A 26,901-nucleotide genomic window follows, 5' to 3' on the forward strand; every position below is an offset into this window, starting at 1 on the left:
GCTGTTGAGTGCTAAGAGGGGTGTCTGGAAATGGACATGGAATAGGAGGTGGTGGCTTGGTCCTAGAATAAAGCCCAGAATAAGGGAGGGGTTGGGGGTGGCAGAGATAGAGTGAAGTAAGGGCCATCAGTATTATGACAGGCACAGGAGATATCACAGGAATCTGAAAGAGACAACTCACTGGCTGATTTCTTGGATAACTATGATATTTTTTACCCACCAACCCTCAATATTCACCCTTGAGGATAGGTGACTGGATCCTTTTATTTATTTATTTTTAATATATAATTTTTATTAAGGATTTTCACAGAAGTAGTGGATAAACATTAAATAATACAGAGTGAGATTTAAAAAATAAGGGTAAGAAAAAAGTGAAAAGAAATTCAAATGGAAAAAAGAATAAAAGATATCCAAAGAAATAACTTCCAATCTTCTTTACGCCAGTTACAAAATTTATTTTCTCTCCTTTCTCATTAAAATTACATCATAATTCTCTTCTGCTCACATTCAACAATTTTTAATTAGCAAATCCATAAATCAACAGTTATTTTTTCCATTTTCTGCAATAAAATCCATAATAGGTTTTTAGCTTTTAATAAAAGTTCTTGTGGGACAAGTGATCAGGTCCTTGATGCATGATTTGATCATGCAGAAGTCTACCAACTTGGCTTGTGTAGCTCAGCTATACCTGTGTGGATTCAGAGTAGGAATTCCCATCTTGGAAATTTGCCCACCCAGATTTTGAATTTGCACTAGCTTCAAGTTCAGGTAGAGAGATGGATGTGGTGGCAGTAGTAATCTAAGAGCCCTTCATTGCTTTTAAAGGTCTACACTATAAATAACTAGAAGTGAGACCTTATGGGTGAAGTTGGGCATCAAAAATTAGCTAGGTTTATTGCTGCTGTGCATCATCATTCCCGCTATATTCCTTCCTGAGCTGCTATATTATACCCATTCATAGAAGCTGAAGCCCAAGCCTAATGGGTTCTTTGGGATTTTAACCTGTCTCCCAGCAGTACTGTGTTTAAGGTTCAGGAATTCATGGCCTCCAAATTATTGATGGCCCAAGTCATGCTGAAGTAAAGATAAAAGAGTCCCTATGGATTTTACTCCACTAGAAGTATCCAACTATAGGTGCTCATCTCTGTTTCAAGGCCATTGACCCAGCTCTGTCAGAAAACATTTCTGTACTTATGTGGCTAGCATGACATCATGGAGCATTAATATCTTACCACTGAAGTGGTATCTATTATTATCTACATGCATTTGCATGCTTTCGAACTGCTAGGTTGGCAGAAGCTGGGGCGAGGATGGGAGCTTGCCCCATTGCATGGTGTTCAGGTTTCAAACCTGGTCTGCTGGCTTTCCAGCCAACAAACCCAGTATCTTAACTGCTGAGCCACCCCATTCTGAATATCAGACATTAAATCTGGGGATTAACTTGGGGTAGTTGCAATGTTATCTGAAAGTGGAGGACATTACTCGGTGGGTTTATATGCTATACAAAGAGCAATAATAGTTTGATTTAGCCATTATTTGTTCAGAAATTTTGAAAATAAAAATATGTGCAAATAAAAGTAAACTTATGTACATACAAACTGGTATTGTCGCCTTTAAAATTCTTAAAAGCATATGCACCCACAGAGACAATTGCATAACTATAAATGTAGTTACCTGTTGAACAACAGAGTTACCTCCATTTAGAACAGCAATACCAAGCTTCAGGGTTTCAACTACCATGGGCCCCATTTCACCTGTCAATCAGGAATAGAGTGCTTACATTGTGGTCACAAAATGATCATTTTAAAAGGTTCTAAGCTTAAAAACAAGTTTAAAATCAGATGGATAGGCTGGTAATAGCCAATTGCTGCCAAGTGATTGCAACATCAGGAAGGAGTAGAGAAGCTGGAGAAGTACCGGGGCCTGAAGGAGGAATTAGAGTGGATGTGAAAAATAAAGGCCAGAATGGTTCCAGTGGTGGCAAGAACACTCAGGCTGTGACTCCTAAACTGAAGAGGGTCCTGGAACCTTCCACAGATCTACAGATCCTGGAACAACTTGAAAGCTCTCTGATTAGACTAACTAAGATAATATGCTAGGAATAAGATAATGTGCTAGGAATAGCTAAAATAATATGCAAAACTCTCAAATTATCAGGCCTCTGGAGAGGACCTGAAATTGAGGAAGGTACATATTACCCATAGAGGTGAGAAGGGAATTTATTATAGCCTGTTTAATGACTGACTGACTTTCTTTTAAAGACAGAATGAAATATATACATGCAAAGAAATACATAAATAAATATCAAATAACCTTTTCATTTTTACTATATTACCTTTGCTGGCACTGATCATCTGTAATACCATTTCAGCAGCTCCACGTTCATGGAGTCGGGATTGCTGATAGAGGGTTTTCTGCTTTTCCATTTCTTTTTCCTGAATGTCAGAATACAGATGCATGTTAACATATTGTGGTATCTGCCATCAGTACCAAAACTGTAAGACTTTGAAAACAATAAACTTTTTTTAAAAAAAGAATCTTTCACAAACCTGTTAAAACACGTATTAAAAGAATAAATTAGCCATGATAATCATTCTAATGCAGCAACATTTGTTAAGGGCTTATTTTTAAAATAATTTCCCTAACAGATTTTTATAAAAAGTTTTACCCACAACTGATACAATAATAGGCATGGGATAAATGCTGCAAAAGGAAAAGTTTAAATTTTAAAAGAACAGTAAGCCACATTTGTTTTTTTTTAATATAGAACAAAAGGCAGATAGAAATTAAGGTGAAAAGAAGAAAGAAAAAAGTAAGGAGAAAGAAATAAAGACATGACTGGCAAAAATTTTAAAAAATAATCATGATTATGTATAACATTATGTTAATTTATGAAGTTTGAATAAAATGGGCACCCTATCTCAAATAACTGAATCATTTCTAATAGCTATATAAATTAAGAAAAGATCTGATTTTAAAGAAAACTACTAACTTCAAATGTCTTCTCCTTTTCTTCTTCCTCTTCCTCCTCATTACCATCTTGCTCACTCTGACAGCTCTTTTCTCATTAGAAAAAAAATACAGACTCAGATAATGAATAAGCTGAAACAAGTCAAAGACATTTAAAAAAAAAACAGTTCATAAGCAGAGGATTGATTATTTCATGGATGGATTTGCAAATTAATGCCTCAAGGATCAAGGTAGTTGTGTTTCAAAGAGAAAAGGATGCAAAAAAATAGAGCAAGTAAATAAATGTACATATTTTAGTGGAATGTTTACTAAATAGAGGGAAATCATGAATAAAATTACAATATGAAAATTCTAGCAGAAAACTGGCCAGTAGTAAGCTTTCTATTATAATGTATACATATTATATTTCATCCATGTATCAATTGTTTTTAGAAATTTCTTCCATCTGGCCATGATTTTGCCCAGAGTTGAGTGGTTTTTTGAATAAACAAAGAAGAAAGAGTTGGGTAGGAATATCTATGTGTGCCAAAGATGTATAGTACGAAGGGAAATTAAGATCCTATGATATTCTAAATCTCTACATTTAGGGGAGACTTTGATGATCTAAATTGGCAAGATCAAGAGCCAGATTCATCAACTTGAGAGCAACTGTCGAAGAATTCTTTAATGAAGAAATGATTTTATCAAATTTTGATTTGGTCTTTATTTTTCAGCAGTAAATTCTAATGGATTTACATCCAATTAGATAAAATTCTTTAGGAACAGAATTCATCTTATCTTTTAAATATGTAATATTGGTTGATCTTGAAAAAATTAAATATTATTTAGATTGATTAGTTATTGGATGGAAGATAACCAGAAAATCTCAAACTGGAGATTAGACTGGGAAATAAAAGATGTCCCTGAACAAGGCAGTGACAATTTCTATATTACGGCTATGAAAACTACAGATATTTCCATGAAAACACTATGAAATCCAGCTCAATTCAAAGGCAATTTTATCTTTTATTTTAAAAGAATCCTTCTTTTTCCTCCAAAATTTGCTGTTGGATTGTTTTACCTCTTTTTTTACCTTCTTTTTTCTGTGGCTTTTTATGTTTGATGGTTTGCTGATACAGTCATTTAAACAGATGGATTAGTAACATCATTAGTAATAGAATCTATTATTAACAGTAAAATGGCAGTCACAAAGAGAAAATGCTGAATATTATTTTAAGATTTCAGATGTACCTGAAAAAAACAGAAATGGCATTCTAAATATAAATATTGCTTTTAGGTAGATATTTAAATTACTCACCTTTGCCATCATTGCTGAATATGCAGTGTACAAAGGATCATTTTCTAGTTTGCTATAGAAAAGTATGAAATAAATAAATAAATTTGTTTCCGGAAAGGCTTTACAAGTTACTGAACTGAAGTTGCAGGATTTATTAAAGCAGGATAACTTTCATCTTGTTACAACCCCATGATACACGATACGATCTTATAAGCTTATAGGTATAGAGTCCATATCAGATTCTTTATTAAAACATGTATTTACCAAGTGCTTTTGCAATTGAAGAATATATCTATCTACCTCACATGATAATTTTTTTTCTATTATGCCTTGGAAATAGTTATAACGATTCTAGCCATGGCTTTGCTATACAGCTGATCTCTGATCATATCAAATACAAAATCAGTTCCTACAACAGAAAACTTTAATTAATTCTAAATGTTTTACTATTATTGTGTTAAAAGGATTTTGGGAAACTTGCAAAATTCAGTCTGAAAGAGATATATGTATTCAACTTTAAACATTACCTTTTTTCCTGCTCCTTAATCTTTAAGATTAAGGCTGCATTAAATAGCACAGTGTCACCTTTGACTTTTTTTAAAAAATCCAGAAACATTTTAAAATGACTATGCAAACAGATGCCATGTCCAACTTGGAATTTCTCAGCATCTTTAAAAACAATAAAAAAGGTATTTAAGAAAACTTGGGGTAAGGTAGGTGACTCTTTGTTTCTGAAGTTCTATGTTTTGATATATTATATGCATCACCATCTTATAATTACTTTCTAGTTATGAGCGGTGGTGGCATAGTGGTTAGAGTGCAGTACTGCAGGCTACTTCTGCTGACTGCTGGCTGACTACAATTTGGCAGTTCAAATCTCACCAGGCTCAAGGTTGACTCAGCCTTCCATCTTTCTGAAGTGGGTAAAATGAGGACCCAGATTGTTGGGGGCAATATGCTGACTCTGTAAACTGCTTAGGGAGGGGTGTAAAGCACTGTGAAGCAGTATATCAGTCAAAGTGCTATTGTTATTCCTTGTTGTATCTTTTGTCAAATTCATTAATGTTGCTCTTTATAGAGCATAACAAAGGAGGTAAGTAGGTACCTTCTTTCAGTGAGAGCACTCCGACTGAAATGAAGAATAATCTGATGTAGAGGATCTGGATGGTTTTCATCCTCTTCTTCCTCATCTTCAGTTATTTTGGGTGGAGTCTGTGCAAACATCACATTGGAATTTTATACCGAAAAAGTATGTAATAGGAGAAAAAAAAATAAGTGGGATAGCTATCATTTCCATATTTTAATATTTTATATTTTCATATTGATAATTTAGCTGGAAGGTTCAATTATGCAACACCTTTTCTTATATAAAAACAGTATTTTAATAGTAAAATATTCATACATTTAATTCCCTTTGGACTGACCTGCATTTACTTATAAATAAAATTGTACAGGATTGCATAATCAGAACCTGTAATGGAAAAATCTTGAACCTAATTAAAAATCAGACTATTTTTTCTAGAAACAGATCTTGTTTATTACCTGAAATCAGATTTGGTTTGTCTGGTTATCTAGATTCCTCTAGACCTGCTCACTATAGTTCAGCACATCATGTGTAGTCTGTGACTTTAGCCCCATAAGGTAGATCAGAGTAACAAACCAATGCCATATAGACAAGTGCTATTTTTATTGTACAGCTAAAGTAATAGAGTTTTGCAAGTCTGAATGTCCTTCCCACTCCCCCACCCTCACTTTATTTTTGTGTAAACTAAAAAGGGGCAGGTCTGAAGTGTTTATGAAATTTGTTTCTTGGAATAGGCTCAAGCTGTGCTTGCCTGATCATTGTCTTGGTGGCACCTCATTCTCCTGTCCTTCAAGACCGTTTCCTATGCTCACTAAACTAGAGTCTTCATGCTTGCTTCTGCAACAAGGATTGGAAATTGCTGTATCAACACCATTGAATCATCTGGAACTGGCAGCAAAGGAAGCAATTCATATCTGTGATTGGCATTCGTCTCCCTTACCCTGGGAATTAGTGTTCTTTCAGTTTGAATGACCTTCCTTCCTTCCTTCCTTCCTTCCTTCCTTCCTTCCTTCCTTCCTTCCTTCCTTCCTTCCTTCCTTCCTCCCTCCTTCCCTCCCTCCCTCCCTCCCTCCCTTTTTTGCATGCCCTGGATCAAAATTTTATGTATATCTGCTTAATTACAGCAGAACACAATTGTATAATCTCCATCAAGAAATCCAATGCATGTTTTACAACAAATTAACAATATCAAAGCGAACTCTCTGAAGAGAGCTGCGTATAGTTATATACCATTTAACAGTTATACACCTCTCTGCAATGATATTCTCAACTAAATGTTACCATCTGATGAATGAGAATAATAATCTGATTATTGTGTTGATGGCGTAATGGATGTTTTCGTTGCTAAGTTACCATATGATTCATTGTTCTTTAAGCTGCAATAGACTAGCACAGAAGCGGTTTAGAAAATTCTCATTTTGTCTTTCACAGAGATTTCCACCATTTTATAAAAAAGTAACAGCTATATTTAAGTGAATAATCTGTCTATCTGTTCAATACCTTTAAGTAAAAAAGAAAAAAGAAACCTTTGCCCTTTAACAATATTAAAGAGTACTATCAAAGACTATCAAAGAGGTCTACTTGTGCATGGATCATCTTCTTAAAAATGTTAAGAGAACATTGAGAAATCCAGAAGTATGAATGTGCTAACTGCCACCTTCTGTGAAATGTAATTGAAAGAGACTGGTAATTCTATACTTAATACCAATGTAGAATTAGCCTATGTCAGGTTAGTGGAAATACTGCATCAATGATGCAAATACATTTTAAGGAATATAAAGACATCAACTCATAAATCTATTAGTCTCTTTTACACTGTTGGATGTACCTTTTCTGCCTAGAAAACATTATAATTGGCAAATAGGGTGAACTGACCATTTCACATACAGAAAATAATAGTTCTATAAATGACTGCTTAATTAATCAGTTAAAAAGAAAAGAGTTAAAATTTCTTGGGATTTAAAAAAATGCATTGTCTAAAAAAATTCCCATTGCCTAAAACATATTTTATTATTACACTATTTTATTATTACAAATCATATTTGTTTCTAATTTGTTAGAATGCCACTGTATTATAATATCAAGGAAAAGGTAGATTTCTACCTTTTGTACTAAAAAAAAAACAAGCTTTGGCATATTAAAATGAATCAAAACATTATTCAATAAACAAAATGCCAATTGACAAAGAAACATTCACCGTATTTAAACCTTCAAAAATTAAAGTAATTTAAATTAAATTTTAATTTAGGAATTAAATTAGCTATGATTTGGTCTAATTAGTTTCAGTCCAAATATATACAGTAACAAAATAAAAATCTGATACACTGTTCACATCATGACATAAAATATAGCAGGATGGTATATATGAAAGTATTTCTACGTGTAGACAAGAAGGTATTGTGGACTCAGCCCAATTATATCTGTACTTACAGCCAAATCCTGAACTAGTTTCTCTTCAAAGGAATATTCCTCTGTTTCTATCCAGAATTTCTGATAAGCATGAAGGAACAGGTTAATAGAACGGTGCCTAGGAGTAAGGGTGAAAATGAAATCCAGAAGGAAAGCAGAATAAAATAAAAAAGTTTAGAAGATTACTGACCAGTGAAACCTACAGATTCTGTACAATTCAATTCAAATGTTCAACAAAGTTTAAATAACATAGATGACAAGTATTGTTTTAATAAGCTGCACCAGATAGAAATCAAAACATGAAAAGAAGGCTATTGATATGCTTATATTTTACTTTAGAATTCAATTTCCCATAGATATAAGTCCTTGGTTTTCTATTCTTTTCAATAAAGACACTTGGGGAAATCATACTTTACTTTGATGCAATTCTAAATTGACTCCTTACCACTATGATTTCCACTGAATGCAAATGAACTAAAAACATGAACTATCCATTTCACATCTTTATTATTTTACTTTAGGATTATTATTTTTAACATAACCAATGTAAAATGAACCTAAGTATGCTATTTCTTTACACTTTGTCTAATCATGATGTTCTTATTTATCAATACGGTTTACCATCAACTTCACTTACAACTTTAAACCTACATTTTTTTAAAATTGTAGTTTCTCTAAAACACAATAATTATTTGATTTGCACCTTATGTTTTTCCATAATTAATAAGTGTGCACACCATGGAATTCTTTCTAACCTTATGTAGGTTTTTAGTGCAACGCTCAATGTAAGAGTCTTCATACCATTTTATTTTATTTTATTTATTTGTCAAACACAACATTATATATAAGTATAAGCATGAAATAACCATACAAATTGGATACAATCAAAGGGAACATTAGGACAGGAACGGTAGGCATGCTGGTGCTCTTATGCACGCCCCTTAGAGACCTCTTAGGAATGGGGTGAAGTCAATAGTAGATAGTCTTTGGTTAAAGCTTTGGGGATTTTGGGAAGAGACCACAGAGTCAGGTAGTGCATTCCAGGCATTAACAACTCTGTTACTGAAGTCATATTTTCTACAATCAAGATTGGAATGGTTCACATTAAGTTTAAATCTATTGTTTGCTCGTGTATTGTTGCGATTGAAGCTGAAGTAGTCTTCGACAGGAAGGACATTGTAGCAGATGATTTTATGAGTTATACTCAGGTCATGCCGAAGGTGGCAGAGTTCTAAATTTTTTAAATCCAGGATTTCAAGTCTGGTGGCATAAGGTACTTTGTTGTGATCAGAGGAGTGGAGAACTCTTCTTGTAAAATATTTCTGGACATGCTCAATTGTATTAATGTCCGAAATGAGATGTGGGTTCCAGACAGGCAAGCTGTATTCGAGAATTGGTCTAGCAAATGTTTTGTATGCTCTGGTTAGTAGTGTAGTTTTTCTGGAGAAGAAGCTATGCAAGATTAAATTTACAACTCTTAAAGCCTTTTTGGCGATGTAGTTGCAGTGGGCTTTGGCACTTAGATCGTTTGATATGAAAACTCCAACGTCTTTGACGAGGTGAGTGTCATCTACAAGGTAATGTCCATCAAGCTTGTACTTAATGTTTAGGTTCTTTTTTCCAATATGTAAGACTGAGCATTTGCTGGTTGAGATTTGGAGTTGCCAAATTTTTGACCATTCCGACACAAAGTCAAGGTCTTTTTGAAGGGTAGCCGCATTGTTGGTAGTGTTAAATAGTTTAATATCATCGGCGAAGAGAACACAATTACTTATAATATGGTCACAGGTCATTAATGTATAATATGAAGAGTGTTGTTCCTAGAACGCTGCCTTGGGGGACACCGCTATTGACAGGAGCGGGATTTGATAGGGCACTGCCTATTTTGATCACTTGTTGTCTGTTTGACAGGAACGCTGTTATCCAATTATGGAGGGGTCCGGAGATGCCGTAGGATTAAGTTTTAGAAGAAGTTTGTCATATACCACTGAGTCAAAAGCTTTACAGAAATCTATGTAAATTGCATCTATTGCTTTGCCCTGGTCAAGATTTGTAGTCCATATGTTTTTGCAGTGAAGAAGTTGTAAATTACAGGATAATTCTGAAACCAAATTGTTTATTAGAGAGTAGGTTGTTTGTTTCAAGGTGGAGGGTGATGGATTGGTTGATGATTGATTCCATTACTTTGCAGGTGACGCAGCATAAAGAAATTGGTCTGTAATTTTCAACTAGGTTGGGGTCTCCTTTTTTGAAGACAGGGATGACCGTGGCTAGTGACATCTTGGCAAATATTATCTACTTGTTTACAAGCTCTCATAATAAGAAAAATCCTTCTATATTTCAAGTTTAAATCTCCCTCTATGAAGTTTCCACTCACTAGTTTGTTTCTTACCCTCATATGGAGAATATAGCCACACATCCTTTAAAATATTGTCACATCCCTTAAAATATTGGAAGGCCGCTATCATGCTCCCTTTAGCATTCTTTTCTTTTAAACCAAGTTCTTTTAACTACAGGTGTCAAGCCTGAATTTGATCGGGGTGTGGGATTGTTTGTAGCCTTGGGTACTCTGACAATGATTAAGGTTGACACAATTTGGAGCTGAAGGGAGGAGAGCCGAGGCGGAGAGCCTTCAGCCAAAACAACATAGCTAGCTGATGAGTCAAGTATATTCCAGCGGCTGACTGACCAGAGGAGGAGGAGAGAAGTCACTAAGCAACTAGCTCTCAACTTGGTTGGACAATGTGACAGCTTGTTTTGAAAATATGAGAAACTAATACTTATATTGGGGTGGAAAGCGCGGGAACTTCAGTACTGGCTTTCCACTAGTTAGTGCCAAATAAATTTGTTCTTTGAGGAAATGGAATGCTTCCGAGTCCAATTTGCGATGGGTGCATTACTTGGAACCTGACAACAGGTAGTCCTCAACTTACAACCATTCATTTAACTACCATTCAAAGTTACAAACATTATAACTTAAGCACTAAAAAAAAAGTGACTTATAATTGGTCCTCATACTTGTGACCTTCACAGCATCTCCAAAGTCATATGATCAAAATTCAGGCATTTGGACAACTGGCACATATTTACAATGGTTGCAGCATCCCTATGATTGTATTTGCTACCTTCCCAGCTGGCTTCCAACAAGCAAAACCAGTGGAAGAAACCAGATTCACTTAATGACTATATGTTTCACTTAACAACTGCAGTGATTTGCTTGAACAGCCATGGTGAAAAAGGTTGAAAAGTCAGGGCAACTAAGCTAACAACTGTCTTTTTTTGGCAACGAATATTCCAGCACCAACAGTTGTGGAGTCTGTAACTGCCACATATTCTGGGTGTGTTCTGATCAGTGTAGTATAGAGCTTTTTGGGATCCTACCATTATACCTCTATTGATGCAGCCTAAAACTACATTGGGTCTTTTGGAAGCTATGGCACACTACTGGCTCACCTATGGTCTACTAGGACATTCAGATCTATCTTGCAAGCTCTACTGCTGATCAAGTATTTTATACATGAGCATCTTGTTTTTCTGCCTAAATGCAGAAAAAATACATTTCTTTACCACTGAACATTTGTTAACTTTATATCAATTAAATCCTTTTGATCTTTGGACCTATTTAGTATCTCCGCCAACTTTGTACCATGTACACTTTTTATGAGCATCCCATCTAGTTATTGAGACTCATGTGGCATACAAGTTTAAACGATGATTGGTGAGGATGGTGGCTATGATTGTTCAGCCAACTGAATCCATCTGGCAGTGGAACTACCCATCCCACATTATTTCAATTTGTCTAGAAGGAGATTGTGTTCCCCTTTATCAAAAGCATTACTAAAGTCTAAGCATCCACAGTATTCCCTTGCTCCATTAACCTAGTCATATTGTCAAAACAAACAATCAGATTTGTCTGGCATGAGCTCTTTTTAACAAATACATGCTGGTAGAAACTACGTGAAGCTTTAATATTGTTTGAATCTGGGCAGTGATTATGGCAGAATTATCCATGCTGAATTTCAAACCCATAAAATATTCTCCCCACCTTCTTCAATTCAAACCCAGTATTTGAAACATTTGATCCACTTCAGAGTAAAAGCAACTTGTTGTTGCTATGAAGTTACTTAATTATGGTTATATGGACTTCAAATCATAATATTAATCACTGTTAGGGTTCCAACAAGTACTGAACTGTGGTTAACCAAAAAAGAGGTGGAATTTTCCAATTTGCTCCTTGGAAATTATGTAATTATAGAAGATTATAGAAGTTTGTAACATAACTAATTGCAACTGGTATAATGTTGCAGTTCAATATGTGTGCAGTTAGATTAATAGAAGTTAGTTCAATATGGGTAAACCAGAATGTTGTATTTATTGGAACTGAAAGCAGTGAAAGTGCCCCCCGCCCCCAAATATTCAGTCAGACATTGATATTTCTATGGTCTCTTTAAATATGAGAAGATGGAGAATTTTTATTCTTTCTTAAAGAAAAATAATGTCACCTTTCTTCCATTCCACACTCCTTCCATTCTTTACTGTTATGTGGAAGGAAGGAAGAGAGTATGGGAGGGGAGATTTTTAAACAAAAGATAAAAATAAAGTTGTTGAGAATGACTGTTTCTCTCTTTTCATGTAAAGAGCAGACAAAAAGCTGCTTGGATTTTTATTTTTATTTATTTATTTGTTGAGTACATATTAGATAATATATATAAGTATAAGCATGAATTGAATACATAAAATGAATATAATTAAAGGGAACATTAGGACAGGGACGATAGGCACTTGGTGCGTTTATGCACGCCCGTTACAGACCTCTTAGGAATGGGGTGAGGTCAACAGTAGACAGTCTAAGGTTAAAGTTTTGAGGGTTTGGGGAAGAAACATTTTCAGGTGAAGGATTTCACAGAAGTCGTCTTCTTCTTAAGTGGAGATGTCTCCAATTAACAAAAGACAGCTGACTATGGGAAGGCATTCCTTTCATAAATTTCTGTTATGCTAAGGGCTCTTTTGATCCATACCTGACTCGGAGTGACTAAATCTCCCCCATATACCAACCTAAATTGTCCATTATTTTATTACGCACTGCTGAAAGTTACCTTATGTGAGGTGGGCAACACATCAATTTGATAAATAAATTTAAAAAGAATAAAGCCAGCAGGAAAGCATAAATGGCCACAACATAGAAAGCTTGCTTCTGTAGATACACTTATCTTTTCTTCTTTGCCAACCCAACTATGTATAATTTGATATGAAGAATTACATTACTTAGTAACTTAAAATAATTACTATGCATATGTGCTGGAAAATAGTCCCGCTAAGTTTTTTAGAAATGTAGCTGTTGGAAAGGAAAACTATTTATTCATTATATTTTAATCCCTTTAAAATAGTAACATTAAGACCTAAGTGGCAGGAGAAATTCCAAATTGTGAAGAACATTGGGTTTTCAGTCAAGAATATCATGCAATTATATCTGAAAGAACTGCCTTCCCCAAAAATGTCTAGAGCAGGGGTGTCAAACGCAAGGCCCAGGGACTGGGGCTGGCCCACAGGGTGCTTAGATCTGGCCTGCAGGGTCACCCTGGAAACAGTGAAGGACCAGCCTGCAGTACCTATGTCAGTGAAAATGGAGCTTGGGAGGGCTGCCCGCGCCCTCCCATGCTCTGTTTTCACTGGCAGAGGATTGCAGGAGGCCATTGCAGCTGAAAACAGAGCTCAGGAGCCTGTTTTCACTGGCAGAATGCTCGGGCCACCACAGGTGCCCCCGACATGATGATGTTGAGCTGGCCACACACACCCTGAGGTCAAACACAACTCTGATGCGGCCCTCAATGAAATTGAGTTTGACATCCTTCCCCTAGAGTATAGGAGTTGAGTATACAACAAATCTTCAGATGTTTTTTAAATTAATTGTCACATTTTGAATTCTCATTTGTTTCAAATAAGTTACAAGTTAAAAAAAGGAAAATGCCAGAAACTTAGATTTGCATATAAGAAGCATGTTGGCAATTGTGTTCAAAGAATACTAATTGCATAGCATATGCAAACAATCAAAGTTATTCAAAATAAAATATCCAGTAATCTCTTCAAACATCTTCAGGAACAATACATCTTTACAGAGCTGCATATGTGGGAGAGAGAAAATCTCCCCACAACAATGTTACGCCTTCTTCCACTATTCTTCTTCTGCCTCTCCTATTCTCCTGATGCCAAAAACATACATAGCTGGTTCTGTGCATGTTCTGTAGCATCTGTAAAATTATTTTGTTTGATTCATGGATACAGTTTCCATTGCAAGCAAAGTCACTGCTGTTCCATATGCCTAAGTGAACGCTGAATGTAAGAGATGAAAGGATGGAACTGCCAAATGCTGGTAAGGCTACATAGCTCTATGAACTTTGAACATACAATTAATATACATTAAGAAGTAATGTTTTTTTTAAAATTTTGACAAAATCCTTAAATGAGTGATGTTAATTGCAAAGAACCCCCCCCCCACTATATTTAAATATACAGTCATTTTTTCCATGTTGCCAGTCTAGATTGGAGTGGGTTAGATTTATATATCTGGGGAGATATATAAAGTTTTTCCAAAGTGTTGAATAACTAGGTAATTCACATAATCAAGCCCAGCTCAGTTGTTTTAAAATAATCAGAAGTTTCTCTAAAACACATTGGTTAAAAATGATAGAACTTTACCAAAGGCCATTGAAGCTCATTTGCAAGACCCTGAAATCATTTAATGACAGAAGTAATGAATAGTGTGGGTGACTTCAAGTCACTGAAATCCTAGGCTTAGAAAACTTAGAACTTCGTCGCCTTTGACAAGACCTAAGTTTAACTCATAGAATCATCTATTGTAATGTCCTTCCTGTTAAAGACTACTTCAGCTTTAATTGCAATAATACAAGAGCAACCAATAGATTTAAACTTAATGTTAACCGCTTTAATCTAGATTGCAGAAAATATGACTTCTGTAACAGAATCATCAGTGCTTGGAACACTTTACCTGACTCTGTGGTCTCTTCCCATAATCCCAAAAGCTTTAACCAAAAACTTTTTTCTTTTTTCTTCTTATAAATATATATATATATATGCTTATACCTCCTCATATTTCTTCATATATATGTTTATATACTATATAATCTTTTTGTGTGATGCTTATGTATATTGTTATGACAAAATAAATAAATAAATAGAATAAATAAATCCTTGCAGTGGTTTGCCATTTCCTCTTTCTTAGGGCTGAGAGAGAATGACAGGCCCGAAGTTGCCCAGAGTTGCCTAGATCATTGAGATGGAGGGGCATAGACATTTAATAATAAATAAATAAATACATACATACATACATACATATTTGTTTTCTGAGGTTTTCGCGGGTGTTTGTATGTAGGTCTTTGGTTATTCGGGTTTTCTCCCGCGTAAAATTGGAAGTGTCTTGGCGATGTTTCGACGAAGTCTCATTCGGCATCTTCAGGCTTCAGCTTCGTGCTTTTGCTCCCAGAAGCACGAAGCTGAAGCCTGAAGATGACGAATGAGACTTCGTCGAAACGTCGCCAAGACACTTCCAATTTTACGTGGGAGAAAACCCGAATAACCAAAGACCTACATACATACATATATACATACATAAGTACGTAGGTACGTACGTAGATACATACATACATACATTCATGCCCAGAAGACCCTAAAAGGGACTTGAAAATGGTGCACTGAATCTTCAAGCCATTGTCTCTGGTTCACACCTTCCCAGTGTAGAATCAGATAGGCATTATGCTTTTCAACAATGCAAGCAGTATTCAGAAATAGCATATATAAACATTTTTTAAGACTATGTACCTTGGTAGATTATACAATGGTGCCATCCTGAAACAAGCTACAACAGCTCTTTTACGTTGTTTAGACAAGAGTTTGTGCCAAACTGCTTTCTTTGATCTTAACGGTTGCTCAACCTATGAACATTATGAATAAAGATATTTTAATTGATTCTCACCTGATCCAATGACAAGAACATTAATATTTATAGTACATGATATGTTAGCAATATTTCTTGCTTTCCCAATTAAAAATAGAATTTTCATTAGAATTTTTTTTTTAAAAAAGTCATAATTTTTGTACTAAGGCTTATGTCATTCAGAAAATGGAAATCTCATTAGATTTGGCGGTTTCCTAAAATTTTAACTATTCCTCAAAAAAATCTTAAAAACAATTTAATATTATAGTATCTGGGTGTATATGGAATCTTGTGGCTTTTTTTATCAATCCCTCCATTAGACTATAACTGTGGTATAAAAATAATAATGTTTTATAATATTTTATCTTTAGATTGCCTTATAATCATTTTGCAAATATCCGTTGCACACTATCAAAGATTGGTATTAGTATGCAAACATCCATTCTCCCTGCTCTATCTCAGCATCTTACTTAATCCTCCAGAAATATCCCTAAGGGCTACAGAATTTCCCTAGATATAAAATGCTCAGCTCAGCCCCATTCTAGTTATATTCATTGTTCAACATCAGTTTGTTGAGGTTAGATGTTAATGCCTTATTTTACTGCACCAAAGGAATTGGAAGTCAATGTCTTTTTTTTTCTTTTCCCCCTTGCTTTCTCCCATTATCCATGTCCCTTTTCCCTCCTCTAACTTCTCTATTTACTTTTGTATTCTCTTTGTATGCCATATTATAAACTAATAAAATTTTTTAATAAAAAAAGATCAGTTTGTAGAGTTCCTATTTACTCTATTTAACCATGGATCTTCAGCCCATATGTCTCACTTTTAAACATAAAGGATTTTTTTTTTACCTGTTCTAGATGGTAGACAGCTGCTGAGATTCTTTGCACACGTTCAATAGTTTTCTCAGGATCAGCAGGTTCATCATTTTTCAATACATCTTTGTAGAGATTCAACTGCCATTTCACAGCAGGGTCATCTGACTACATATCAAAAAAATTGATCCACTCTTAGGCATACTTAATATTAAAATATATAGCACACTTATTTAAATAAAATTTGTTGCCATTGTTGGCACCACTATACCGAAGCAAGGAGGGTAAAACTCTATGCTTATTGCTAGGAAGAAGAAGAATGTGATATTTCTAAATGATAATGCAATGATACATTACAAAATCAAAGGCAGGAAGGCGCTGCAGAGCTCTATTGTGCTATGAGTATACAATTTTATTTTTGTAGACTGTCTCCAGATAATCTCCAGTCCCTCCTTGAAGGAGATGGGAGGTCTGGAAATACAAAATATAAATAAATATAACAAACTGACTAAATAAAATCTCTTTTTTTCCTGGGCAGTGCCTACATTGGTTAATGGGATTCTTATTAAAGGTTTCTTCCCATCTATGGTACTAGGGAGGAATTCTCTCACCATGAGTACAAGCTTGTTTCTAGTTCTTCCCCTTGTAGTAAAATCAAAATAAATAATTTTTTTTGTGCTGGTCTAAAAATGGTTGTTACACCATTAGTAAATTCTGGAGGAAATTAGACTATAGTATAAATATATTCCTTTTCTGTGCAACACTTATCTTGTCTGTGACTCCAACATTGACATTGCCTGCCAGTGGAAAATTGGGGAAATCTGTGATCAGCATGTTGGGGATACTATATTCATATACTTTATGGCCACACTATTTGGTGTCAGTAAACTTCCAGTAAGCTCTTTAGCTTGCTACAAGTTTTGTATCTCTAAGTGCCATATTCATTCCCTGGTATGACTGCCAGAGCTGGTAAAAGTTATCTCAACATCTGGAAACCAACATGTTGTTCATTCATATTATTTCTTCATAATAAATATAATTTAGCTATGGGATTACTCTATTAAATGATGAAATATATTAACATGCTTTTTGACCCCAGAAACATATTTAATTGATTTTTTGACATTTTGAATATTACCTTTTCCTGCAAATGCAAGTTATTGTGTAAATGTTCTTTAACTTCTTCTTCAGTGTCTTTCTGCAGATAAATAAAGGCATATTGATCTGGGTCCTCTTAAATATATTTTGACCAATAATAAGACAGAACACAACCTATTGGGATATAGCTGCATACTCTATATAAAATAAAAATAAAGAGAGCAAAGTTTTGTAGTAAAAAGCCTCCTGTAGCTATGTGTCCTTGTGTAGTTTAAAGTTCAATAATACACAAATATTCAGTATGCTTGCTAGGTTTTGAACTGTTTTAAAAATACTTGTGAGATAATCTGAGTATCTGAATTAAGAGGATACTTGTTATATCATAAGGAGAAAAGATGATATAGATAGATAGATTAGATAGAGATAGATGATAGAGATAAAATTGTCTCAGATTTTGGATTATGGCACCAAATCAAACCCTCCCTCCCTCCCTCTATTAAGCCTTTCTTAAATTTATTTGTTTGATCATTTCCATGCTTTGTATCTTTCTAGAGATGCATAGTATTCATATTGAAGACTGAAAAAAAATGGTTCAAACCCATCATGAGTATCCTTAGAGTTCAAGTTCAAAAAAACACTTAATTTTAAGTGTTAAAGAATTATTATGGAGTTGACAACACCTGAACTGAAACAAGTATTTCCCTGAGCAGGAAAAGTTGTGGTGCCTTTAAAGAGCTGTCAATAAGCACATTGAGCGTATCAACATCAGACCCGAATTACCTTTGTCTACTTCAGATTCAAATCCTGCATGTCTTTATTTGCAACCTTTCAGATTACAATCAGTAAGAGTAAAATATTGACTTACACAGCTGTACCTGGACTTAGCAAGAGAAATTAGCTCTTGATCTCCAGGGGTACACATGTTCAACCCAATGGGGAGCATTTTTTTAAGTGCAGCTACAATCAAAGAAGTCTGTATTGAATATAAATCCCCTCTATGTTTTGCTTTTTTTCGTTCTTGATCATGACCTTCAGACTGCAAAAAAGAGACATATGAAGTGCAAGGGATCGTTATTTCTTTCATACTAAAATAAGTACTGTTCCTAATTATGCGACTAAATTTAGATATTCATATTAAATCTAAAGCATTTGAACATTTACCCGTTTGAATGGTAAAACCAAAGTGAACCAAAAGACTATCATGAAAATGCATGATTTTAGTGGCATTTTATAAAAAAAAACACTGTAGAAATTGTAATTTTCAAGAAATTAAATATATTTGCAATTTTTAAGGAAATAAATACCTCTGTAATTTTTTTAGTATGTATACAGTGATAAAACACACACACACACCATTTGAAATGGATAAACAGTGATACCATTTCTACACTGAGGATTTCAGTGTTTGAGATATGTGCCTGTACAACCTCTAAGAAATAAAAAGTGTAAGTTCCACAAAACTGGACAGTTGTAAGCAAGCACACTAGAAAACTACTTTGCTGTAGAATCATAGTCAAATTATCTCACTGCGTTGTCAGCAGCTTTAATCACCTGAAGTATATAGAGAATAAGCCTTTGGAAAAAGATATCAAATAGGCTGCACATTAGCATTACATTTAACCCGTACATGATGCAGACAATGTACAATTTCACTGGGGAAAAAAAACTTTTTAAACTAAGGCAATAAATCAAAGCTCTGGGCAACAGCATTAGAGTTTATCACTACCAAAATGATACTAGGGACAGATTAAGATTAAACAGTTACAAATGTTATCTTTTTTGAATCCCATGCATAAAAAAGATGAACAATGACCCTGATGAGAATTGAGCCACATGCATGAATTCAAGACTGGACTATCATAATGCATCTACCACAATTAGCAACTCTTTTCTATTAATTCATCATGTCTTCTCCTTCTGCAAAAAAAGGCTCTGGGCCTTACACTGTAGTCTACACTGATAAAATAAAATGTATTTATAACTTCTATTAAAACAGAAAAGAATTCTCAGAGCAGTCACATATTTTGTAATTTGTTGTTAAGCTCTCCTTTTAATAGAATATATCAAAACATCTAGCCGTATTTTTGGCATTCAGTGGAAACCAAAATATTATACAATGGCTTTCCTCAAGGACACACAATTGCAACACTTTGCCTCAAAGCTTTGTTTTTGGAATGCCTTCAAAAAGTTTTTTTTAATAGTAGCAATGGATTTAATGACATTAATTGCTACTTGACTTTCATAGCAGACAAACAAATGCCACAATTTATCACAGGACTCAATGGCGTCACTATTCTCTTAGGCAGGAGAATATCTGACACAACTGCCCCCCTTTTCCCTCCAAATAAAGGAATCTTTTCAGTTTGTGTGACCATAAATTTCTCTATCTATCCATCTATCCATTCTGTCTCTGCCACCAAGTTCCAGTTCTTCTAAAAGGAAACCTTTATTGACAATTATTAAAACATCCATAATTTCTTAATAATATTTACTTTTGTTACATGCTGATTGACAGCTATCAATAGGCTTAATTTTCTTCTATTCTTTGTCTGATAGATGAATTAAGCATGTATGTACTTTGCTTTTTATAAATGCAGGAGAAAAAAAACAGGAATGGAAAACCAAATCTTCCACATCCGAAATCTTCCCATCCATCATTGAGGCATGACTCTGTTCACCTGAAATGATTATTGCCTTCAAGTTTTGAGAAGAAGATGAAGAATAATTGGTTCTTCTTAAAATAAAAGTGAATTTCTTCCTTTCATTCCTGATTCTAAATCTGATTTTTGGGGGTGAGAGTATTAATGAGTCAAGTATCAAACATATCAGATGCCACTGTATCCTGTGCTCTAGCTCATTGCTTCCTGCAAAGCTGGACTCACAGCATCAGTCTGATTCTACAAATGGTTCAGTATTTGAGAGTAATTAAGACACATATGCTGTCTTTTTAGTTTATTTTAAGTATTATTGATAAATTTGTGGTGACATTAGAAGTTTATTGACTAGGAATGTATGTGTATGTGTGTGTGTCCTATAAACAGATAATGCCATGCTGTTCACCAAGAACCTGAATGATTTTCATCAAGCATTAGCTAGATTGTAAACCAAAGTAGATTTGCCTGGAAAAATGGTGTGAAGAATTACACACAAAGCATAAATAGCAGAAATCTAGATCAAATAAAAGAAATTGGTAGAATATTAACTAAACACAGGAAGATGGGTTGATAAATATATATAAATTATTGAAAGAAAATGGGTGTTCTGTTGCAAGGAATGAAAAAATATCAACATACAGTATGAGAAAATGGCTGTGTTTTGCAAACTTTGTTAGATGAAAGGAAGAGCTGAATGTATCAGGAGAAACATAAAAATAAGTTGAATGTAGTGGGACTCTGTGCCTGCATGTTGTGTGTGTGTGTTAAAACAAAAACAGAAAGGGAAAAGAACAAATGGTTATGCAATTAATGTAGATGAAATACAAGAGTGACCAGGATATTGTGGTGATATGACCAGGAAAATCATAGATGGAACTGATTAAATTCCTAAGAAGAGAAAAGTGACAAATTCAAAAATGTTTTGTAAAGTTGGAATAAAAAAATAAATAAATAGTGAATTATGCTAATCTAACTGGATATAGATACCTTGGGTTTTTTTTTCATGTTTTGCCTTTGATTTCTTTTTCTTACAATTTCTGGGGTTTTTTCCTGCACTTTCTATAATGTTCCTTATCATAAATAGAAATATTGAGATAAGATACATGTGGGTGTGGGTGAAGATGTACTAAATCTACTCATCCACTTATGAAGTCATGTTATATTATATGAAAGATACTCTAAAATACATAAAGAATACTGGGAAGACATATTTTTTTAAAATTCAAATACTATCTCTTTCCTTCAATTCAGTGATAGATTTTGAAATAATAAATGCCAACTTGGAAATGACTTCTGAAGCAATCAGGTATTTTGTGATTTTTCCAGACTGAGTGATAATTTCTCAAATGCGTTGCTATTGCTATTGTTGCTGCTGATGTCTCTCGGTTATTAGTTCTTTGTAGCCTATGCAAGAGGTCCCAAGTCACAAATAAGCTTATAGACATTGATCTGGTTTACTTGATTAAACCTGGTTCAGCTCATGGATAGTAATGAGTTTACCTGTGCCTTCTTGGATGCCTATCAGACTCCCTGGCCCACATAATTTATTTTACTGTGCATCTCTTTTTTTAAATAGGAATATAACATGATACAAAGCAACACTCCTAAGCGCAATCTATATTTTCACAAGGCTGATAGGTCCATTACAGAAGGTGTATCGCTCAGCAGGCTAGCTGGCAACTCTACACATAGCTTAAGACTATTACCTACTCCACAAGTGAGAGAATTGGAAGTTTCTGTGCCCAGGCATACATTGGCAGGAAATCCTCCTAACAGCAAGGACAACATTTCTGTAATTGGGCTTGAACTCATGCCCTCTGTCCTGAAAACCTTTAGAGAATGGAAACAGTAAAGTTTTCAAGGAAAATATATGAAGATACATCAAGGATCTTTTATCTGTTTTCAGTGCAACTTTTACTGCTTATTAATAAAGCAAATAAATATTGCTTTATTTTTGCTCCCATTCTATGACCTTCTTTCTCTTTGTTTCCTCAGTTTGTTTACAAATTAATGATTAATATATTTAGCATAAAATGTCAGCCTCATGGAAATTAATGCAGCTAACTCATTTCCTCAGGTCCTTACTTTGTTCCTTTTATTGAATTAAAAATCCTTTAATCTTTGTGACTCTTGTGTTGGGTTTTGAAATAGCACCACGTGCTCCAAAATCACTTTGGCCTAGTAATTCTGGTTAAAAAGAAAAAAGTGGAGACACTTGCTTAAAAGCTGAGTTTTGGAGAAGGGGAATTTCCTATTTAGACCTACCCAGAATTTCTGGTAAGAGCTCCATTACCCAATTTAAGATTTGGTTGGGAGGGCATAGCTTCTCCTTGGGTAAACTCCTCATCTGGGTGAATAACTATATTGAGACAATCTTGAAGTTGGAAGGTGAAAGTGAGGAGCAGAGAAAGCTCCATGCTTGTTTTAGTGAGAGATATGCCCACCTGGTCTAGCTAGGAAAACCTCAAGGGCATTTCTAGATCCTATAATGTATATGCTTCTATCTCATCTATTTGTTTGGAAGTGTTTTACTTACTGAGAAAAAGGAAATCAGAGTTAGTGGTTGAGGAGTAGCTGAAGCCATTTGTCTTTTGGTTTCGATTTTATAAGAGCAACTTTACACACTGTCAGAATTACAAATATGCTACCAATAGCCAAATATTGGTTCCTATGTGCTCCTATTGGCACAATACCTGCTAATACATTTGTTCTCACAGAAATCAGTATGTTTAAAGGTTTTCAGTTACATGCCTCAGACATTTATTCATGCAGTTACATATTGTTAAAATACTAAGTGTTCTGCAATAGCTTTGCAATATGTTAGAAGAAACAGATAAATACTGATAGGCATAACATGGGTATACCAAAAGAAATACATGTACTTCTGTCAACTAAAGGCACAGAGGGTGATTCATCAATATTTTTTCTCCCTGTCCTGAAGTTTGCTGAATTTCAAAAATTCTGAACTTCAGTGAATTTGTGGAAGGCTGGTAATTTATTGTGTGCATGGAAGACATACGTTAGGCACTAATAGATTTAATTTTTAAGTCATTATCACATAATTAATTCTCTTCTGGAGGTCAAAAATGGATGACTTTCCACTATGGTATAAGCAGACTCTTGCTTGTACAGCAAGAAACACATTTATTTTGCCTCTACCACGTCTATATTTCTTTGTTCCCAAATCTGCTACAATAGTTTCTCAGTTCTCTGGAGGAGATCTGAACTGAATGGAGAAGGGAGATTCTTTTCTGCTACTGACGTCCACTCCACTAGTGGCTAGACAATTAAATGCAGCCTCTGCTTCTGATCCAGCATTAACATTGTTCGTGAAACTATGCAGATAATGAAATAGGGATTATTTAAAAAAACAAATGTCTATTTATGCACAGATGCTGTTTCTTCATTTGTATTTAAATGAATTTATATATTTTTTTAAAAAAAAACCTGCACTTTTGTAGCCATGGAGACACTGACTTATAAAGCAAGCAATCATATTAAAGATTACCTTCTAATTCTTTAACTCTATTTTTATCCCAATTGAATCATCTCATAATTGTTTTACAACCAGTGAATTGCATATTTTCCATGATGCTGTCTGTTGAACCTATATTTCAAGAAAGGGATTTTAAATAGCCTTGGTATATAGCTATACAAATGGTTTAATATACCCCCAAAAGTTATATTTCAGTATGTCTTGAGTAAGAAAAGCTAGGTCGATATGAAGGTCACATTAAAAAAAAACCATCTAATTATAATAGCAAGAGCACTTAGACTTATATACCGCTTCATAGTTCTTTACAGCCCTCTCTAAGCAGTTTACAGAGTCAGCATATTGCCCCCAACAATCTGGGTCCTCATTTTACCTACCTCAGAAGATGGAAGGCTGAGTCAACCTTGAGCTGGTGAGATTTGAACTGCTGAACTGCAGCTAGCAGTCAGCTGAAGTATTCTGCAGTACTGCACTCTAACCACTGTGCCACCTCGGCTCTACTAGATAGTAGCTTTAATGACCACCATGTTACTTTAGTATTATTTTGTTTTCACTGGTAAAATTTCCTACTTATCCATTGCTGTGTTGAGGAATTAAGATGGTGACAGAGGCAGAAGAGATATATTATTGGACTATTTCCCTACTTACGAAGTCAGTACCTGGCTTTTATACCAGAGAATAAAAATAGACAAAATCTGCCCAAGTTTCCAATAGGATTTAAATTAGGCAGGACATGCATCTTCCCTTTGTGACGCCATTGTATGATCAATGGAAAGAATGTTAAGATCTTGGTCATTTCTAAAACTAAAACATATATATATATATATATTATATACACTTAGACCTGTACCTTTACTTGCATGGCCTGTATGAAAGAAAGAAAACAACAACAAAGAAAGTAAATAAGGATGATGAAAAGGTGAACATTTTGCTATTTACTCAGAAAGAAGATTTTATATGTCAGCAAAGCAACTTAACAGTGCAGTCAACTTCTTAGAACTAAGCCCAGAAAAATTAATGGTTTTGTTTGAGAGTAAAGCCAGTCAAAAGTAAATATAATTCATGGAGCCTATACCCTAATGAGTCATGTATATGCACTGTAAAATATGGCACACATATAAACCACCAAGTATCCTATGGGATCATAATCAGGTATAATTAAATAATTAAATAAAGAATAATTCATTCATGAAACCAAAGCACAGTTACATATTCTCTTAAACAATGTTATAAGAAAGTATACAAGTAAATAAATGTATTTCTGTTGATCTTACTAAAAGGTAATTCTCATAATAAAGAATATATTGAAGATTATTAATCCTTCCAACCATCAATATCTTTATTGTGCTACCCACAATCATGGAAGTTCACTAACTTACTTTGGGCCAATTACTCTTTCTCAGTCCAATCTATCTCACAGGACTGTTGTGGGGAAAATTGGAAGGAATAATCACACCTTATGTTCCTGGAGGTGGATGACCTCTGGAGGGCCAGGGATAGGGGTTGTTCCTCTGCCCTGTTCCTATTAGATCTCTCAGCAGCTTTTGATACCATCGACCATGATATCTTGCTGCACCGGTTGGAGAGTTTGGGAGTGGGAGGCACCGTTATTGGTGGTTCTCCTCCTATCTCTCTGACCGGTCACAGACGGTGTTGACAGGGGGGCAGAGATCGACCGCGAGGCACCTTACTTGTGGGGTGCCTCAGGGGTCGATTCTCTCACCTCTCCTGTTCAACATCTATATGAAGCCACTGGGCGAGGTCATCAGTGGCTTTGGGGTGAATTACCATCTGTACGCTGATGACACGCAGCTGTACTTTTACACCCCGGGCCACCCCAACGAAGCTGTCGAAGTGCTGTCCCGGTGCTTGGAAGCCGTACGGGTCTGGATGGGGAGAAACAGGCTCAAGCTCAATCCCTCCAAGACGGAGTGGCTGTGGATGCCGGCACCCCGGTACAGTCAGCTGCAACTGCGGCTGACTGTTGGGGGCGAGTCATTGGCCCCAATGGAAAGGGTGCGCAACTTGGGTGTTCTCCTGGATGGACGGCTGTCGTTTGAAGATCATCTGGCGGCCGTCTCCAGGAGAGCCTTTTACCAAGTGCGCTTGGTCCGCCAGTTGCACCCCTTCCTTGACCGGGATGCCTTATGCACGGTCACTCACGCTCTTGTCACCTCTTGTTTGGATTATTGCAATGCTCTCTACATGGGGCTATCCTTGAAGTGCACCCGGAGGCTTCAGCTAGTTCAGAATGCAGCTGCACAGGTAATAGAGTGAGCCACACGTTGCTCCCATGCACACCACTCCTGCGCAGACTGCACTGGCTTCCTGTGGTCTTTTGGGTACGCTTTAAGGTCTTAGTTACCACCTTTAAAGCACTCCATGGCTTAGGGCCCGGGTACTTACGAGACCACCTGCTGTTACCTTATGCCTCCCACCGACCCATACGCTCACACAGAGAGGGCCTTCTCAGGGTGCCGTCCGCCAAGCAATGTTGGCTGGCGGCCCCCAGGGGAAGGGCCTTCTCTGTTGGAGCTCCCACTCTTTGGAACGAACTTCCCCCTGGTTTGCGCCAATTGCCTGACCTTCAGACCTTTCGCCGTGAGCTGAAAACGCATTTATTTATTCAAGCGGGACTGGCTTAAAACTTTACTAAATAATTTTAATTGGGTTATTTATGAATTTTAAGGGTTTTAAATTGATTGTTTTAAATTTCGGCCATTTATGGAATATGCTCGTTTTAAGTTTTGTTTTAATTTGTATATTGTATTGTTTTATAATTTGGCTGTACACCGCCCTGAGTCCTTCGGGAGAAGGGCGGTATAAAAATCTAATTAAATAAATAAATAAATAAATATATATAAATCCAGGTAAAAGATACCCATTTTAAATAGTGAACCCATATCTTTAAAAAGCAAAAGAGAAATAATTTTATGTACAATATATATATTTCATAATTATTTTAACAGGCAATCACTTCATATTTAGACTTCATCGCTGAAGGAACAATGTTTTACATTGAACCAAGCCATCATCCATGGAATCTAGGCAACAATGTCAGGGACTGAATTAAACCAAAATTCTGTGACAAGAATAGCTGAAAGTGTCCATTTCATAATTTAAATAAAATAAGTAAAATCCCAACTTCCCA

General features: G+C 35.3%; 1 protein-coding gene across 1 annotated transcript in view; it reads right to left on the minus strand.

Annotated features, from left to right (window-relative positions):
* The window catches only part of RYR3 (ryanodine receptor 3), a 343,388-nt gene that overhangs the window by 46,434 nt on the left and 270,053 nt on the right, over nt 1–26,901 (minus strand). The window contains exons 70-79 of the mRNA XM_058162131.1: nt 18,469–18,639; nt 17,644–17,703; nt 16,542–16,673; nt 15,576–15,688; nt 7,761–7,857; nt 5,352–5,458; nt 4,268–4,319; nt 2,993–3,058; nt 2,336–2,435; nt 1,675–1,754 (exon numbers count right to left, since the gene is read on the minus strand). Coding sequence (XP_058018114.1) covers nt 1,675–1,754; nt 2,336–2,435; nt 2,993–3,058; nt 4,268–4,319; nt 5,352–5,458; nt 7,761–7,857; nt 15,576–15,688; nt 16,542–16,673; nt 17,644–17,703; nt 18,469–18,639 — 978 coding nt within the window. The remainder of the gene's footprint in view (nt 1–1,674; nt 1,755–2,335; nt 2,436–2,992; nt 3,059–4,267; nt 4,320–5,351; nt 5,459–7,760; nt 7,858–15,575; nt 15,689–16,541; nt 16,674–17,643; nt 17,704–18,468; nt 18,640–26,901) is intronic.

The sequence above is a fragment of the Ahaetulla prasina genome, chromosome 1 (assembly GCF_028640845.1).
Source record: "Ahaetulla prasina isolate Xishuangbanna chromosome 1, ASM2864084v1, whole genome shotgun sequence".
NCBI lineage: Eukaryota > Metazoa > Chordata > Lepidosauria > Squamata > Colubridae > Ahaetulla > Ahaetulla prasina.